The 19,077-nt window shown below is 43.5% G+C and overlaps 1 protein-coding gene across 1 annotated transcript; it reads right to left on the bottom strand.

The window, feature by feature from the left end:
* Positions 1-308: 308 nt before the first annotated feature.
* ints14 (integrator complex subunit 14) lies at positions 309-19,020 on the bottom strand. Its single transcript, XM_069911837.1, has 12 exons — positions 18,936-19,020; positions 17,976-18,240; positions 14,968-15,075; positions 13,539-13,694; positions 13,279-13,397; positions 12,381-12,523; positions 10,346-10,438; positions 7,940-8,084; positions 5,662-5,795; positions 5,459-5,577; positions 2,466-2,531; positions 309-746 (listed from the first exon to the last, which is right to left on the bottom strand). The coding sequence occupies exons 2-12, from the start codon at positions 18,195-18,197 to the stop codon at positions 498-500; spliced, it is 1,554 nt and encodes a 517-aa protein (XP_069767938.1). The 5' UTR covers positions 18,198-18,240; positions 18,936-19,020; the 3' UTR covers positions 309-497.
* Positions 19,021-19,077: the final 57 nt, after the last annotated feature.

Below are 19,077 nucleotides of genomic sequence, written 5' to 3'. Positions count from 1 at the left end.
TTAATTTCTGAATGCAGAAGAGTATAATCAGAGAAATGACAATGGGTAAATGGGGTTTGAGAAACATCTTCATTGGCAAAGGTGGGAGGTTTGGGAAGGAAATCTCAGTTTTGGGCTTTTAGATGCATTATCAATGATTTAGAGAAGAAACATGATGAGTAAATTTGCAGATGACACCAAAATTAGTGGCGTGGTGGACAGCGGGCAGACCTTGTGGAATCTGGATCAGTTGAGAAGATGGGCCACTGAATTACAGCTGCCTCAGAAAGCAGCACCATACTATTGCCTCTAAACTATGAAGATTTGAATTTGATTCGACAGTAACAAAAGCTACTTTATTTAAAAATATAGACCATAGACCTGTGCACTAGGATCTCATTAAAAAAAAATGGCACATTTTTTTTGCATCCCCATATCCATTGCTGTATTCTTGTGCACAGCACGAAAACATCAAACAGGTCCTCAAAAGTGAACCAAAAATATCACACCCTTCTCACTCAAATTCTGTCGGTGCTGCTGGAAAAGTCTGTCTGCAGGGGGGTGATATTGTGTTCGTAAGCTGCATATTCAGAGTTCCCGGTGCTGGCCAACTTGAGCTGCTGTGCTGCATGCGAGAGCTGAAATGCAGCATCGGGGTGGGCTGTGTCTGGGAGGAGTGTGCACTCACGATCCAGCATATCTGACACACCCTTCAGCAGATCTAAAAATCCAAATGCAAGGGCAGCCTTTCTCAATCGATTCAGTTCCTGTAAAAGGAAACAAAGACCAATGGGATTTGTTGGCTTTTAAAATGTAGAATGCTTGTTCAGTGAATAATTTGAGATCAAAGGAATAGACAACACTTAGAAAAGGTGTTCGGCTTCTGCATCCATATCATTTTCTTAAACATCCTTAATGCATTTTCCTCAGACTGTTTATCCGTTAATTGCAGCAAGTCTAGAATGGCTTCAGCATTTAGATCAAACCAAGCCATTTCCTGCTTCCACTTGTTAAGACACTTGTGTTTTCAATTATCAATGATGGTCTCAAATAAATGTATAAGAGGGTGATATTAAGTCAGAACTAAAATGGATCTCCTATCATATGAGAAATTTCCACAAGAAATGGCTGTTTTAAAGAATGGAGAAAAAAAAATCAGTTGATACTGACGCTGAATTTCCATGTGGTACAGGCCAATGGAGAAAGTTAATACAATAAAACCCCTGGTATGTGGAAGCAACCAGCAAAAAAAAAGCTAAAAATGCAAGCTTAAAATTGTAAATGTTCTGATGGAACAAACCTTTGAAGATGTGAGCAAATATTCAGCCACCAGAGTGTTTCGCTTGTAGCAGCTGTTTGATGCCACTCACCGTTGGGGTGATTCTCTTAAAAGTAAGAGTTGCCCCAGTCAGAAGCTTTCTCTGTAAACTTGAGGGAGGGGGGTTAATTATCTATAAAGTTATTATTCATCTTTCAGGTGGCTCCGTGGAGGGGGAGAAACCTGCATATGCAGCAAAGAATGTTACTGAAAATATAATAAAATCTTTAAGGTTTATATATTCAAGGGAAGTTTGTCAGTGTAACTAGTCTAGTATTTTAAACTGTATATTCTTAATGCAGATGTATTAGTTGGGGTTCAAGCTCCTATCCGTGTGTTGACACCATTTCTAACGTGTAATTCAGAGGACAATTCCAAAGAGGAAAATTTCCACTTGGGCAACACTGCAAAGATTAAAATGGGTTCTTGTCATTCAACGGAATGAAACTGAGTGTTTATCCCAATTGAGGAATTACAACAACAGATGGTATTTTTGTTGCAGACAGCTGCCTTTCTGTTTTCCGTATACTGCACAACCTAACACCTGCTGACCTTGAACACAAGTAGAAGGTGGAATCAGCCATCTGGTTTGCTCTGCCATTCAGTGGCTATCGACATATTACCTGCTCCATTTACCTGCCTGAGCAACATAACCCTTAATTCTCTTGTTCTTCAGAAGTCTACCTAACCGTATCTGAGATACATTTGATGAGGGAGCCTCCACTGCTAAATTGGCCAGATAATTCCACAAATTCATTCTTCACTTTGGGAGAAGTGGTTCCATTTATCTGCCAGTGAAAATGATCTATTCCTTTCATAACTATGTTTCTGTAAGATTCTCCTGTTAGCTCCGATGAGTACAGTCCCATGCTGCTCTCAAACTAACCCTCGTATTTAAGGAATCAACCTTCTCTGTACTGCCTCCAAAGCCTGTAATCCCTTTTTCATGAAAGGAGACCAGAATGCTTCCACCAATCTAGGTTCAGTCTCATGAGTACACTGGTACTTTCAAAAAGTACCAACATATTGACCACTTGGTAGCCAAGGTTCAATAACATTGCATAAGTCTGTGCTGTTGCCCAAGCTTAGAAATTATTAGTATCCTGTAGTTTCAGAATTGACTGCCATGACAAAGTTAATGCAATTTTTTAAAGGATCAATCATGTACCTTGTAGAATGTCTGTGTCTTTTCTGGAAGTTTCCGGGCATTTCTCAAAATCTTCTGAACATCCGTCTGAAGAAAGGAAAGAGATGATCAAGGTGAGCTTCAGATGGTGCAGTTACAATGTTTAAAAGACATTTAGCCGTTTAGGAAAAGTTTAGAGCAGTGGTTCCCAACCTTTTTTATGCCCCGCACCCCTAAAAATTTTGAATATGTTACCGTATCCCTTAAAGTAATAATTTAAGAATAAAGGTGAAGGTGACCAAAACAAATTTGTATAATCAATTTTTAATAATATATAAACAAAAATGAAACATATGGAAAGGAAAAAATATTACAACAAATTAAAAGTGGCATAAACACTACAAAAAATTAAATTTTTAACCATGCAGCTCTTTCCATATACCACCACCCTTTGTGTAAGAAAGGTGAGCTTCAGATCCCCTCTCACATAAACGCAAGTCCTCTTTTGTTTTTGGATAGAAAACGCCCATGTGCCTGTGCCAAATGTGATGTCCAAGTCAAACTAAACATCTGCTGCTTGCAACTTGTAGCCAGCCATCCCTCCACTCCCTTTATATTCACGTCTAGCTAGAAGCTATTGTATTTGCTTCAGCCTCTACCCTGGCAGCCCAGGCACCCATCATTCTCTATGTAACTTTCTCCCCCACACTTGAAACACATGTCCTGTGTTTGACGACTTTGCCCTGGGGAAAAGTTTCTGATGTTGACCCTCTCAAAACCTCTACTTTGCTGCAGAGAAAATGACCAGAGTTTGTCCAATTTCTCTCCATAAATCATACCGTCAAGTCTAAACCAGACAACATCCTGCACCTTTTCCAAAGTCTCCATTCTTCCTGTAATGGGATATCCTATCATAATCTCAAGAAACCTTCAAAGTCAATTATACTATTTATTTTGATGTCATGTTCAAACTTACTAACTGGGGGTGACATGGTTGGCTTAGTGGTTAATGCAACACCTTTACTCTGGACCCGACCTGGTTCGAATCCCACGCGTCAAGGAATTTGTACACTCTCCCCATTGTCTGCATGGATTTTCTCTGGGGGGCCCGGTTTCATCAAAATGTACCGGGGATGTAGGTTAATGGGGTATAAATTGGGCAGCATGGACTCATAAGGCCAAATGGGCCTGTTACAGTGCTGTATGACTACATTTTAAAAAATTTAAATGGATTTCCTCATTTGTCACCCAATTTGTTAATATGGTTAGAGACAACAGTAGACCCAACGTGATCTCTGCAGCAGACCAGTGTTGGGCAAACCTTTGAAATGGATTCCTATGGACAAGATTTATTAACATTTAGAGAAGCATAGTCTTCTCAGGGATAGTCAACATGTGAAGGGCAGGTCATGCCTCACGTGCATATTTGTGTATTTTGAGGAAGTGACAAAATAATTTGAAGGTAGGGTGGTAGATGCAGTGTATATGGACTTTAGTAAGGTAGACTCCCCCATGGTAGACTCATTCAGAAAGTCATGAGACATGGGATCCATGGAACCATAGTTATATGGATTCAGAAATGTTTTGCCTGGAGCTCAGTGAGTAGTGAAGTTCTGTAGTGATCTGTTCTGGCACCCCTCTTTCTGATTTTTATAAATGACCTGGATGAGTCAGTAAGTTTGCAGATGAAATGAAGGTTAAAGGTGTGGATAATGTAGAAGGTTGTCGTAGGTTACAACAGGATATAGACAGGATGCAAAGTTGAGTGGAGTAATGGCAGATGGAGTTCAAGTGATGCATTTTGGAAGGTGAACGAAGGAGAAATACATGATTAATGGCAGGATTCGTAACAGTATGGAAGAAGAGAGGGACCTTGAGGTCCAAATTCATAAATCTCAAGGTTGCTGTGCAGGTTGATAGAGTTGTTAAGATGATTTATGGTATGCTGGTCATCAATGGTCAGGGGAATGAGTTCAAGATCTGTGAAGTAATGTTGCAGCTCTATAACACTCTAGTTAGACCACACGTGGAATATTGCGTTCTGTTCTAGTTGCCTCATTACAGGATGGATGTGGAAGCTTTGCAGACCGTGGCGAGGAAATTTATCAAGATGTGCCTTATGAGGCAAGGTTAACAGAGCGAGGGCTCTTCTATTTGGAGCGAAAAAGGATGAGAGATGACATAGAAGTCTACAAGATAGGGTGAACAGCCAGCATTGTTTTCCCCAGGGTGATAGTAGCAAATACCAGCGGACATCTGTATTAGCTGAGGGGAAGAACGTTTATGGGAGATGTCAGGGGTATCTTTTATTTTACACAGGGAGTAGTGGGAGCCTGGAATGCATTTCCATGGGTGATGGTGCAGATTGGTACAATAGGGACATTTAAAAGACTCTTAGAGGGTTGTGGACACGAGCTGGGGAAAGTTTAGGCTGTTGAGATGGTTTATATAGGTCAGAATAACATTGTGGGCGGAAGGGCCTGCTAATAGTTTCCACTACCAGTGTCTGACTCTTTTCATCAAGTCAATTCTGTATCCAGAATTGCATTTTTTACTTCAATCACTGCATCTGGCAGACTTTTGTGTTTTTACTCTTCTCTGTATCCCATCAGCCAGGCTACCCTGGATCCAATGTGATATGACCTTCTGGATCAGCCAACAATGTGGGACCTTGTCAGAAACCTCGCTAAAGTCCATATCCTGCCCTGGCCTCATGAATTCTATTAAGAAAAAGTATCAAATTTGTGAGACACAACTTCCCATGCACAAAACCATGCTGACTGTCCTTTTAATGCCTTTCCAACTGCACATAGATCCTATCCCTCAATCTCCTCCAGCAATTTACCACAAGTAACTTTAAGATCACTGGCCTGTAATTCTCCAGCTTTTTAAATAAAGACAATATTAGCCACCCTCCAGCTTATGGTAACTCACTAACAATGATGCAAATATCTCTGCCTAGATTCCTGCCATTTCTTCCCTAGTTCCCACCATGTCCTCGGATACACTTAATCAGCACTCAGGGTTATACACACCTGCAGTCCACTCGGCTTAATCCAGACGGTCACATTCTGTGCATAACTGCGTTTGGTCCGTGGCTGAAGGGGAAAAGGGCTCTTGCTGTCATCTTCACCATAAGGGTTTTCTTCAGCATCTGAAATGATTGAAAATAGAGTATTGAGTAGAATATTGATCAAATATGGATAAGGCAGTTTATGAAATCCTATTTCACACTTACCTAAAATGGGTCCCAACTGTCCCATTTTACCAAGCCAGGGAAGAGGCTCTGGACCAGGTTCAAACAAGGACATCATGAGATTAGATTTCTTTTTGCTGTCAGCCTGTGAGTACAACATCCCATACCAGTCTGGTCTGGGCAACCCAAAAAAACAAAACAAATTAATGAATAATGAGGATCAGTGGAACTGAGGGGGGGGGGGGGGGGGAAGGAAAAAAATGAGTCCTGAGAAACGTGGAAATTGGAAATTGGAGGCAAAGGTGTGATGGGGGAGAGTGAACAAAGCCTTCCAAATACAGTACACCAGCCAATTGCTTTTCATAATGGTCACCCAGCAAATAAGTCATTTTAATGAGCCAAGCTGATACAATTATGTTAGGAATAGGTATTCTGGATAATGATGTCACTTTGTACAAAACAAACAATCTTCGTGGACATCAATAAATACTTTCCCCACAGCAGGAGAATGCCACAAGGCTGGAGTTCCGCTTCCTGGAGGAAACGTGACCTCTTCTCTGATTTACGGAGCAGACTCGATGGGCCAAGTGGCCTTCTGTTCCTTTATCTTGTGATCTTGTGGACAAGCCAACCAGAGGAGAGGTCATTCTGAATCTCATACTGGGTAATGAACTTGGTCAGGTGACACACCTCCTGGTGGGAGAGCATTACAGAGACATTCCCCACAACACCCAGCAGAGCTGTGAATAGGATAGGAAAGGATCTGGAGAAGGGATAATTATGATGGGATTAGGCAGAAACTTGGTAAAGTAAATTGGAAACTGAAAAATACACAGCAGAAATGTGGAGGTTTACTGCTCACCCCAAATAGTCCCACTGAGACAGAAAAGATGGTAAGCTAAAGGAGCCATGGTTGATAAAATTGGTGAGGAGGCTGGTCAAGAGGAAACAGGAAGTACACATTAGGTTTAGTGAAAAAGGGCTCACGAGGATTATAGGGCAGCACGGTTGGCGTAGCAGTTAGCACAATACCTTTTCAGTGCAAGCAATCAGGACCAGACTGGATTCGAATCCTGCACTGTCCATAAGGAGTTTGTACGTTCTCCCCGTGTCTGCGTGAGTTTTCTCTGGGGGCTCCCACCATTCAAAACGCACCAGGGGTATAGATTAATCGGGCATAAATTGAGCGGCATGGACTCATGGGTTGAGATGGCCCATTACAGTGCTGCATCTCTAAATTTAAATGATTTAGGAAGCTAGAAGATCTTGGAAAGTAGGATTAAGGGAAGCCCTAAGCCGTTCCACACATACATGAAGAGCAGAAGGATAGGACTGATTAGGGATAAGGAGCAAATGTACCTGGAGACAGAGGAGGTCCTAAATGAATACTTTGCTTCAGTGTTCACTAGGGAGAGAGACCTTGGTGAATGTGTAGATCCAGCTAATGTGCGGGAGCATCTCAAAGAGGAAGTGTTGGATCTTCTTAACAATATTTAGATAGATCAGTCCCCAGGACTACACAGGATATATCCCTATAGGAAGCAAAGGAAAACATTGCTGGGGCATTGTCAATGATCTTTGCATCCTCCCAGGTCATAGAAGAGGTACTGGAAGAATGGAAATGGAATATATAGAGTCCCTTTGTTAAATAAAGGAAATGGGGGAAATCCCTGGATTATGGAGCAGTAAATCTTGCATTATTGGTGGGCAAACTATTGGACAGGATTCTGAGGGACAGGATTTATGAGCTCAGTCTTCTCAGGGATAGTCACCATAGCTTTGACTCACTTAGAACACTATAGCACAGAAACAGGCCTTTCACCCCCATCTAGTTCACACCAAACAGGATATAGACAAGATGCAGAGTTGGGCAGAGATATGGCAGATGGACTTCAATCCAGTTAAGTGTGATGTGATGCACTTTGGAAGGACAAACATTGAAAGCAAGGTATGTGGTTAATGCCAAGATTCTTAACAGTGTGGAGGAACAGTTGATTGAGTTGTTGTGAAGGGTTTGGTGTGTTGGCCTTCATTAGGTGGGGATGTGAGTTCAAGAAGTAGGGTATGGCACTCAGTTCTGTGTAAAGTTATTTTACACAGAGAGTGGTGGGTGCTAGAATGCATTACTGGGGGAGGCTGGTACAATGGGGATATTCTAGACTAAGGAAGCACATGGGTCACCGGAATGAGGTAGGGAAGGATTAGATAGCTGGGGAGTCAAGTTACATTGGTTGGCACGTCATCGTGGGCTGAAGGGCCTGAACTGGAGCACTCTATGTTCAAACTATGGAAAATTTCAAAGTGGTGTGCAGTTCCTCACCCAAGAACCACTATCGCCACCATCCCCTCCACTTTCAAACTGCCATGGAGCAAGACACAAAACGACGGCAGCCTTCCAGCAATTTGAGAAGCAGAATTCTCATCATCGGTTTCTTCAGGCAAGCCACTCCCCAACTCATCGCACTCTACCAAAGCAAAAGAAAGCAAACTCTCGTTCACTGTTCTACTTTCCAGAAGAAGCACGAACAAAGTGATCCCATGATGACAGCATCCCAACCCTTCAAGTTAAAATGTTAAATGTATTTCTTTCCACAAATGCTCATTAGGGTTAGTATTTAAATTACAAAATTAGAATCTTTCCCAACATCTCCCCTACCACTGATCCCTAATGCCAACATTTGTGTTTTATCCCAATCCTGTAAGGGATCTTTTCCACATCTCTCTCTAGAGAGTTGTTCCATTCCTACTTATACAAACCAAGTTTTGGTTTACACTAGGATAACCTACTGGTAGAGTTCCTGTTGGATAGCCAGACAAGGACCATGCAATCATTATGTTAATCATGGTTTATGAGATTAGTAAATCATTTGATCATCCTTCGCCTGCGTTGCAGTGCCAGACTAAATCAACCCCGCCGGACTGTCACGTAGCAAGACAGATCCAATTAAGACACCTCCTTGCATGACCTGGGAGTGGAGGGTGGGCTTTCATGGCCATATATCTGTGCGGGCCTGGAGTAGGGCCAGTCGCTGCTGGTGACGTTCAGGAAACGTAACGCACATGCGTGAGCCTGAACAGGGAGCAGGAACAGCGTAGTGGTTCACGCGCAGGCACAGGGCTCAGAAGGAGGGAGAAGGGGTGCGTCACAGTCACCTATTTATCTAGAGTGAATAGGAATTACATGATTAATGTGAACTTTAGATAATTAAGAACTACAATACGTTTTTTTTTCTCAAATTACTTTACATTTTGCACTCTTTTGCCTTTTGAACGGTTTATTCTCAATACTGCTGTATTAGTTAGGCATTGTAAAGAGTGCGTCTCAAACAACTGGAAAATATGCATATCTGGAAGCTGCAATCCCCATAGCAACCCCGCCAGATACAAGAGATTTTACCATGTGTGCTGCCTTCTCTTTCTTGATTACATTTACCCTATCTCTCATCATCTAAGGTTCCTGAACTTTGTCATCCTTGTCTTTCTCCATGCTGGTCCTAAATTCTGACCTGCTGTTCTTTAATCAACTCTGTGTCAGATGTAAATTTACCAAATAACATCTGCCCCAATCTGTTCTCTCCAGCTCCTGCCCAAAACCATTGTAATTTGCTTTCTCCCAATTTAGCACTTTCCCCTGCCATCTCCCGAGGTCCCGACTTATCCTCACCTATAACTATTTTAACAGTTGTGATCACTGTTCCCAGAATGCTCTCCTCAATCACCGAACCGGGCTCTTCTTTTCCAACTGTGTAGTGTGGCCTCTTACCTGGTCGGACTATATACATATGGTTTAAAAGATCACCTAATAAATTCTGCCCCATTTAAGCCTCTTGAACAAGGCAAACTTTCTAATGATAGGAAAATATTTACTATGAGGACTATGAAGAAGGTTACCTTGATTTTCAACAGGACCTAAACCCGATGGCAATGAGCTAAGGAATGGCAGATACAGTTCAATTCGGTGAAGAGAAAAGTGTTACATTTGTGTAAATCAAACCAGGGAAGGACTTGCCGTCAATGGCAGTGCCCTAAAGAGTACGATGGAGCAGAGGGATCCGGATGGAGCTCTTTATCGATGACAGAACAGGGTAGACAAAATTGTGAAGAGAATGTTTCGGATGCTTGTCATCGGTGGATGTTGGGATAGCATATTGAAGTTATTCAAGACAATGCAATTCAAAGTTCATCACAGTAATTTCCTATATCTTTCCATAATCTGTGACATCTTCTCCCCAATCTCCCACCAGCTACTGGGGAGTTTTTAGTAGGGTGTCACCAGGTGAACCCTCCAATATGTCCTCTCTGAGTGCATTATGGAACATTCTCCTTGATCAGTAATGCGACTGGTTTTTCTCAAGTCACAGATATTGCTGGATCTGCTGGGAATTAGCCTTGACATTTCAGTTCAATCGTCAGCTTTGGCTTGCACTTCAGAGTTTTAACTTGGGTCTTTGTTTCCTCACTAACTGCTCTCATTAATCTATTGACCAAATAGTTCCCTATTCACTGGAATCACCTGGCAATTCTGGCTTTGTCCCATCTGAGATTCCTCTAAACTCTGGGCAACTTGAAACTTAACTTTTTAGACAATAATCCTTTTCAGAAGGATATTCTGTTTCCCTCACCATGCCTGACCAGTTAAGCACATTCAACATTTTCTGGTTTGATGCTCAACGCCAGATGCTAGAGCATTACTAATACTCTCCGTCAATTATCTGAGGGTACTCACCTTTATTTAGAGTAATAGGTAAGACCAAATGCCGAGAGAGAACTGGGGGGCTGGCGATATCAGCAATCTTTATAAATCCCACTATGTCCAACTCTAGAAAAGAAAACAAGTGAGGTTTCTGAGAGAGAGAGAATTTATCAACATTTAGACCAGGGAAAAGCAAGGAGAGCCAGCATGGATTTATGTGTTTTGAAATCCTGACTCATGAACTCGACACATTTTTTGACGAGGTGACAAAGAATATAGACAAGAGCAAGGCATTTGGTTATTTGTATGGATTTCAGTAAAGTGTTTGATAAGATTCCACATAGTAGGTTGGCATGGGATGGGAGGCCAGCTGGCCAAATGGATGAAGAATTGGTTTAGTAACTGATAGGAGTCAGAGTATTGTAGAGGGCAGTTTTTCAGACCGGAGGACAATGACCAATGGAGTGCCTCAGGCCTTGAAACTATGATCTTTCCATAAATGATTTGGACAAAGAAGTTTGTGGTGAAGCAAGTTCAGACCGGAGGACAATGACCAATGGAGTGCCTCAGGCCTTGAAACTATGATCTTTCCATAAATGATTTGGACAAAGAAGTTTGTGGTGAAGCAAGTTCAGACCGGAGGACAATGACCAATGGAGTGCCTCAGGCCTTGAAACTATGATCTTTCCATAAATGATTTGGACAAAGAAGTTTGTGGTGAAGCAAGTTCAGACCGGAGGACAATGACCAATGGAGTGCCTCAGGCCTTGAAACTATGATCTTTCCATAAATGATTTGGACAAAGAAGTTTGTGGTGAAGCAAGTTCAGACCGGAGGACAATGACCAATGGAGTGCCTCAGGCCTTGAAACTATGATCTTTCCATAAATGATTTGGACAAAGAAGTTTGTGGTGAAGCAAGTTCAGACCGGAGGACAATGACCAATGGAGTGCCTCAGGCCTTGAAACTATGATCTTTCCATAAATGATTTGGACAAATAAGTTTGTGGTGAAGCAAGTTCAGACCGGAGGACAATGACCAATGGAGTGCCTCAGGCCTTGAAACTATGATCTTTCCATAAATGATTTGGACAAAGAAGTTTGTGGTGAAGCAAGTTCAGACTGGAGGACAATGACCAATGGAGTGCCTCAGGCCTTGAAACTATGATCTTTCCATAAATGATTTGGACAAAGAAGTTTGTGGTGAAGCAAGTTCAGACCGGAGGACAATGACCAATGGAGTGCCTCAGGCCTTGAAACTATGATCTTTCCATAAATGATTTGGACAAAGAAGTTTGTGGTGAAGCAAGTTTGCTGATGTCATGACTATGGAGGACAGTGAAGAAAGTTAACTGGACATGGAACAGGATCTAAACCAGATGGCACTGGGCTAAGGAATGGCAGATGCAGTTCAACTTGGAGAAGTGAAAACTGCTGTATTTGTGTAAATCAAACCAAGGAAGGACTTGCTGTCAACAGCAGTGCCCTATGGAGCAGAGAGATCTCGTGCAGGTATGTAGCTCTTCTATAGATGACAGCACAGGTTGACAGAAGAGTGTTTTAGATGCTTGTTTTCATCGGTTGAGGCACTGAATACAAGTGTTGGGATGTCATATTGAAGTTATACAAGGCACTGGTATTTAAAATTATGAGCGGGATAGATATCGAGTAGCTATGAATCTTTCCCTTGAGGGTAGTTGAGATTCAAACAAGAAGTCACGAGTTAAGAGTTAGGGGCAAAAGTTTAGAAGTAACATGAGAAGGAACTTCTTCATTCAGAGACTGGTGGCTGAGTGGAATGATCTTCTGGAAGAGGTGGTCGCAGCAAAGTCAATTTTGTCATTTAAGGAAAAGTTGGATAGGTATATGGATGGGAGGAGAGTGGAAGGTTATGGGCAAAGTTAAGGTAAGTGGGACTAGTGGAGATCACTTTGATCAGTACGGACTGGAGGGGCTGAGATGGCCGGTTTCCATACTGGAATTGTTATATGGTTACATAACATAGGTCGGGATCTCAGCCAGCATGGACAAGTTGAGCCAAAGGGTAACTCTGAGACTGTAAAACTCACCTGTGTCGATAAATTTTGGAACAGGCTCCAATTCTTCATCAATAATAACGGGTTCTGGTCTCGGAAACATCTGGATATCAGAAACCAGATGCCCACACTTCAGCACAGCATGGAAAGGAGAGTAGGCTCGGTCAATCAGTTTTCTACATGAAAAAGGGACATCAATATTATCCAAGATGCACAACACATATACTGTATATATTTGTGCAATAGTCGGGTTCTGGGGGTCAAATTGTTTTGGGGGGGGTGAACTTTTACACAGATAATACTTTTGATGTGGTATCTGCGTTGTCCAAGGTATTGGGAAATCGGATGGCCATGACCGACCGGGTAGTAAATCAACATTCGGGGTATTAGGAACTCGGATGGATGGATGACAGAGGCGAGGATCCATGGTTAAGGTGCCGGGAACTCCCCTGGGTGAGCAATCAGGGCATGGGGAGCCCCAGTAGGTGAGCAGCCAGGGAGAGGATCCATGGTTGGGATGTCGGGAGCTTGGATGGGCAGGGAGGCCAAGGTGAAGGTTCACAGTCAGGGCGTTGGGAGCTTGGATGGGCGGCTCGCCAAGAAGAGGGTTCACAGTCAGATAGACAGTTGATGCCAAAAATTGAGGGGGGGGGGTGGTCGACTTTTACATGGGATATATGGAAAATAAGCTATTTTGTCCAAAAAGGGTGTGGGGTTATACTTGTACACGGGATCAACTACTGCGCAAGTATATGCAGCAATGGGAGTGATTGAGATGACAAGCAGCAATTCTTTATTCTACAGTGAAACATCCAACACCATGAACTGAAGCTTATGAAACCCACTAGTTAGAACCCATCCCACATTGTCATAAAGTGGCCATTCAGACTGCCTGCAACCAATCCAGGCCAGATTCACAGCAATCACTTACCCAAACATGGACTGCACATTTTTCAGGCAAAGAGGACCATCGATAGTGAAGATCTGCCCCTCACTGTTGTTTAAATCTATCAGACGTTCCAGAATGTCCAGTGTGTCTGTGGTCTGAAGCTGTTTTTAAAAAAAACGAACATTTGAGAAGAAAAGAAAAACAGGCTCACATCAAATAACCTCTCCAAGCTAGTGTCAGACCATTCTGTTCCTTGGAACTCTGCTCGTGAAGTGTCCAATATCCCGTCAAGTGCACCTTACCTCTTCCAAGTTAGCAATGCACATAATGTACAGCTTCGATGGAAATGGGAAGGGAAGTGGGAACTTGCTCTCCTCTGCGTGCTGACTGAGGATGGAGAGTGAGTGACGGAGGGATCCTCGACCTATTCCCAGACTCCCGTCTGTGACAAGGATCACCTGAGAAAGAAAAAACAAACTTACTTTACTCCAGTAAGAGGGAGGGTGAAATCAACAAATTATAAATGATTCCAGTTCCAGTCCTTCACCCCTCCACCAACTAAGGGAAAATATTTCATTATGACTTAGATCTCCAGTTTTACAGCAAAAGGAAATGCTGCTAACTGGCATCATGACGAGGAACAACTGAGTCCAGTAAGACTGAAGTTCAATCTTACTGGATCAGAGGTCAATCCACAGGACCATAAGGGTGGCAAGAGAGGATCACTGGAGTCTCCCTCCCCTCCATCGACATGATCTATCAGAATCGTGGTCTGAAGAGGGTGTGCAGTATCATTGAGGACCCCTTCCACCCTGCCCAAAGCATCTTTCAGTTGCTCCCCTCAGGGAAGAGATACAAGAGTATCAGAGCCAGGCTGAGGAACAGCTTCTTCCCACGGGCAGTGAGAATGCTGAACGACCAAAGGAACTGCTCACACCAACCATCCGAGACTCTCATATTCATGGAAAATATCTATTTATTTATTTGTATAAATGAATACTTGTCCTGCATTTGTATTGTTTCTCTGTATGTGTAATATCTGGCTGTACATCTGTGTGTTTTGCACCGAGGACCAGAGAATGCTGTCTCATCGGGTTATACTTGTGCAATCAGATGACCATAAACTTGACTTATTTCAGCCAAAACAGACTGGAACAAAAGTAGAGAGACTATGTGATTTTCCTGCTTCACTGACTGACAGCACAGCCTTTGGTTCAGTGCTCTTCAAGTGGACTACAGCTTATGTGCACATTAAGGTTAGGGTTAGTGGTCTTGACCACTGGGCGATAAACAATAAGATAAGCAACAGCTTATAGATAATCACAGAGATTATAATCACATTCTCATTTCTCAGGCCATAATTAACCTGGAACACTCTCATGTTGAAATCAATGCATAAGCAATAAATCCACAGTGAAATAGATTTTTGGGAAATACAACCAGGTCTTTTATCAAAAGATCCTTTTGGAGAGCTCATCAATCTCAGAATAATTAATGCAATCTTCCAAAAAGTAAAACAAACATCCACGGGCCAGTGCGCAGATGTTCTGAATATGTGCAGCCAGAAATTGCTCTATCAACATTGTCCATTCCTCAACACCCTTTCACAAGTCTTAATCAAACCCTAAACTTATCAACATCATGAACAAAAATTACTCCCAAAACATTAACAAACGTAGAAGACAAAGACTCAGGACCTGGTGGTCCACCTAATTATCAAATTCCAGTTACCTGACAGGGAATGCAGACGCCCCACTCATCCTGCACAATGTTGCTGACCCCCACAAGAGCAGACTCGAGGCAGGTCTTGTCATAGTCATCCACAGTGCTGAGAGCTTCCTGTAAGTGACCCAGTGTGGTCAGGGGGAAAGGTAATCAATGAACTGAAGATTTTAAAAGTTAAAGGCACTTAAAGGAATTTTCCCTCAAGAATCACTGAAGAAAAAAATGTTTTACACATTATCACAAAAGGAGAGAGGGGTTTAGGGAGGCAAGTTCACAAGTTAGAGCCTCAAACAATGTAGCAATTAAACTTGAGAATGATCAAGATGGCAGAACTGAAGCAGTGAGATCATAAAGGTGCAAAACTAAGAGACCAAAGTGAAATTTGATGAAACAATGAGTATTTTCAAAGGGAACATCACTGATAACCCGTCATTGCAATTATTTGATAATTCTGTTTATAATAATCTCTCCTTGCATTATTAATGCATTATGAAGTCAATATCATCACATCGATAAGAACATAACAGGAGCAGGAGTCGTCCATCTGGCCCGTCGAACTTGCTCTGCCATTCAACGAGATCATGGCTGATCTGATGATAGGCTCATCTCTACCTGCCTTTCCCCAGATCCCTTAATTCCCCAACTTTGTAAAAATCTATCCAACCTGGTCTTAAATATATTTACTGAGGAAGCCTCTACTGCTTCAATGGGCAGGTCCACCACCCTCTGGAAAAGTAGTTCCATCCTAAATCTACTACCCTGAATCTTGAGGCTATGTCCCCTAATTCTGGTTTCCCCCACCACTGGAAACAACTTAGATACCTCTATCTTATGTAGGTCTTTCATAATTTTATATATTTCTATAAAATCCCCTCTCATTCTTCTAAATTCCAGCGAGTATCGTCCCGGACTCAATCTCTTTTTATAGGCTAAACCTTTCATCTCTGGAATCAATCTGGTAAACTTCCTCTGCACCACCTCCAAAGCCAGTACATCATTCCTCAAGTAAGAAGACCAGAAGTGTTCTTTGGCTTGGCTTCGCGGACGAAGATTTATGGAGGGGGTAAATGTGCACGTCAGCTGCAGGCTCGTTTGTGGCTGACAAGTCCGATGCGGGAAAGGCAGACACGGTTTCAGGGGAAAATTGGTGGGTTGGGGTTGGGTGTTGGGTTTTTCCTCCTTTGCCTTTTGTCAGTGAGGTGGGCTCTGCGGTCTTCTTCAAAGGAGGTTGCTGCCCGCCAAACTGTGAGGCGCCAAGATGCACGGTTTGAGGCGTTATCAGCCCACTGGCAGTGGTCGATGTGGCAGGCACCAAGAGCTTTCTTTAGGCAGTCCTTGTACCTTTTCTTTGGTGCACCTCTGTCACGGTGGCCAGTGGAGAGCTCGCCATATAACACGATCTTGGGAAGGCGATGGTCCTCCATTCTGGAGATGTGACCCACCCAGCGCAGCTGGATCTTCAGCAGCGTGGACTCGATGCTGTCGGCCTCTGCCATCTCGAGTACTTCGACGTTAGGGATGAAAGCGCTCCAATGGATGTTGAGGATGGAGCGGAGACAACGCTGGTGGAAGCGTTCTAGGAGCCGTAGGTGGTGCCGGTAGAGGACCCATGATTCGGAGCCGAACAGGAGTGTGGGTATGACAACGGCTCTGTATACGCTTATCTTTGTGAGGTTTTTCAGTTGGATCCTTGCATCTGATGAAATGGTGCAGCCGAGGTAGGTAAACTGGTTGACCGTTTTGAGTTTTGTGTGCCCGATGGAGATGTGGGGGGGGCTGGTAGTCATGGTGGGGAGCTGGCTGATGGAGGACCTCAGTTGTACACATTACTCCAGATGCAGTCTTACCAGTACCTTGTACAGTTGCAGTATAACCTGCCTGCTCCTAAATTCAATTATCATTCCATTTGCCCTCTTCATACACTGCTGCACCTGCAAACCAACCTTTTGTGATTCATACACCTAATTTGACTGTTGTATTTCTCTGGGAAACTACAACTGCTGGTTCTTGCAACAAATCAGTCTCTCCATGAGTATATTCTCAGAAACCCAGGGTCAATCTGCTGCTCTAGTATCTTCCCACATTTGTTCCTTGTCCAATGGTGCATTCATGCACTTTCCAGGCCTGCTAAATAACAGTAATTGTGTGCAGAAATCTTGCTAGAACTCAGTGTAGATACAATACTTAGGAGGACCTTTGTTGTTTATGTTATATATAAACGATTTGGATAAAAATATATGTGGGGTAAGTTGCAAGCAAACACCAGGATGATGACACAAAAATGATCCTGGACAACATTTTTAAAAAAAAAGGTTTGCTTCCTGAAAAAAAAAATTGGGGATTATGATAAACAATTTCAAGCTGAACATGATAATTCATATTTGCTGTATTTACATAGAAAGTTGGAAAAACATTTAACTTCTATTGAATTTAGCATGTTTAAGCCCATAATAATGCTGGCAGATTGCATTAGTTCAACTCACCAAAATAATATTTCTTTTGCTACTGATTTTCATCTGCCTCTCACGTCAGTGTCCAACATTAGTTGAGCAGCATTATTCCTGTTGCCCTGATACTACTTTTCCCTGTTTGCAATATTCTGGAGAAACCTTTCACCATGTTTACCACTTACTGCCCCAAAATCAACAGGGAAGATGTCCAAGTGCGAAGGCAGAAAATAAATTTTCAATGACACATTGCACTTCATGGATTTGTATGTTTGAAATAGACAAAATATGACAGAAAAATCACAAAAATAGGATGTTACATCTTAACAAAAAGTTATGTGATAGGAAAATTTTAAGTTTATTTAAATTTTAAATCTATAAAATACACCCAGAAGTGTTCAGGAAGCAAAAACCTTGTTGTCCAGTGTTATTAGAGATGTTGATAGTGAGGAAAGTAGAACATAGGCAGAGAAATTACAAAGTTTAATTCAGACATTCATGAGGCGTTAGATGGCAAAAGCAAGGGGGGGGGGGTGAAACGGGGACACTTATTTTGTTGACTCCCACCTGAAGAGTGTTGTAATCCCTTGTGAATGGAACCATTAGCTCCCAGAGGGAGGAGAATGCCACGAGACAAGTGAACTCCAGTTTGTAACTGGTCGCCATGTGTTCGAAGAGCATGCTGAGGCCATGAGCAGCCAAGTGTTTGCGCTGGTATTCCTCAGAGCCCTCCAGAGCCACGGGACGAGTCATCGAGAGGGAGACATCCAACAGCACTACAGTCGGCATGGTTTTAGACGAGACCCTCCCGCTCACTCAATTCAACGGCGTGCTGCAATTGAAAATACATCATTACACCGAGATCAATTGTTGCTCAACTCTTGCCGAATATTTGGTAGGGAGGGAAAGTATGCAAGGAAGCTTGGCTGATCCTGAAATGATGTGGGACTGATGGAGTGGACAATTAGGCAGTCAGGAATGGGGGGTAACTACATCCACATGGCCAGGAGGGGTTTGGGGGGGGGGGGTAATTTCATCCTCCAGGGCAGGAGGTGTTGGGGAGGGTAAACTTCATCTTCCAGGGCTGGAGGGGTTGGGGGGGGATAACAACCCCCAGGGTAGGAGGGGTTGGGGGGGTAACTTCATCCCCCAAAGCAGGAGGGGTTGGGGGGGGGGTAACTTCATCCCCCAGGGCAGGAGGGGTTGGGGGGTGTAACTTCATCTTCCAGGGCTGGAGGGGTTGGGGGGGATAACAACCCGCAGGGTAGGAGGGGTTGGGGGGGTAACTTCATCCCCCAGGGCAGGAGGGGTTGGGGGGGGTAACTTCATCCCCCAGGGCAGGAGGGGTTGGGGGTAGTTTCAACCCCCAGGGCAGGAGGGGGGAGTAACACCAGATCCCCCCCCCCCCCCCACTCAGAGCAGGAGGGGTTGGGGGGACTTTATGCCCCTGGGCAGGAGGAGTAATTCCATCCCCCCCGGGCAGGAGGAGCAGCAGCCGCTGGTAAAAGTTCATCGTTTCCTGCCTACCTGACTGCGACGTCGGGCGGCCTGCAGCCCGAGAAAGCTTCGATGGTGAATTGGCAGGAGCCGGTCCTCCGAGTCCGCCCCCCCCCACCAAGCTCCGGCCGGTCCTCCGAGTCCGCCGCCCCAGCTCCGGCCGGTCCTCCGA

This window comes from Narcine bancroftii, chromosome 14, assembly GCF_036971445.1.
Source record: "Narcine bancroftii isolate sNarBan1 chromosome 14, sNarBan1.hap1, whole genome shotgun sequence".
NCBI lineage: Eukaryota > Metazoa > Chordata > Chondrichthyes > Torpediniformes > Narcinidae > Narcine > Narcine bancroftii.
Note: the sequence above shows the minus strand (reverse complement) of the source record. Positions and strands in the feature narration are given on the sequence as shown.

What these genes read in the sequence shown, in the direction of transcription:
- ints14 (XM_069911837.1), bottom strand. Translation starts at nt 18,197, where the DNA reads ATGCCGACTGTAGTGCTGTTGGATGTCTCCCTCTCGATGACTCGTCCC. An exon ending in ACCTATTACTCTAAATAAAG is followed by an intron (nt 8,085 to 10,345) that starts GTGAGTACCCTC and finishes TTGCTTTGGTAG; the next exon opens with AGTGCGATGAGTTGGGGAGT. An exon ending in GTGGCGATAGTGGTTCTTGG is followed by an intron (nt 5,796 to 7,939) that starts GTGAGGAACTGC and finishes TGGGTTGCCCAG; the next exon opens with ACCAGACTGGTATGGGATGT.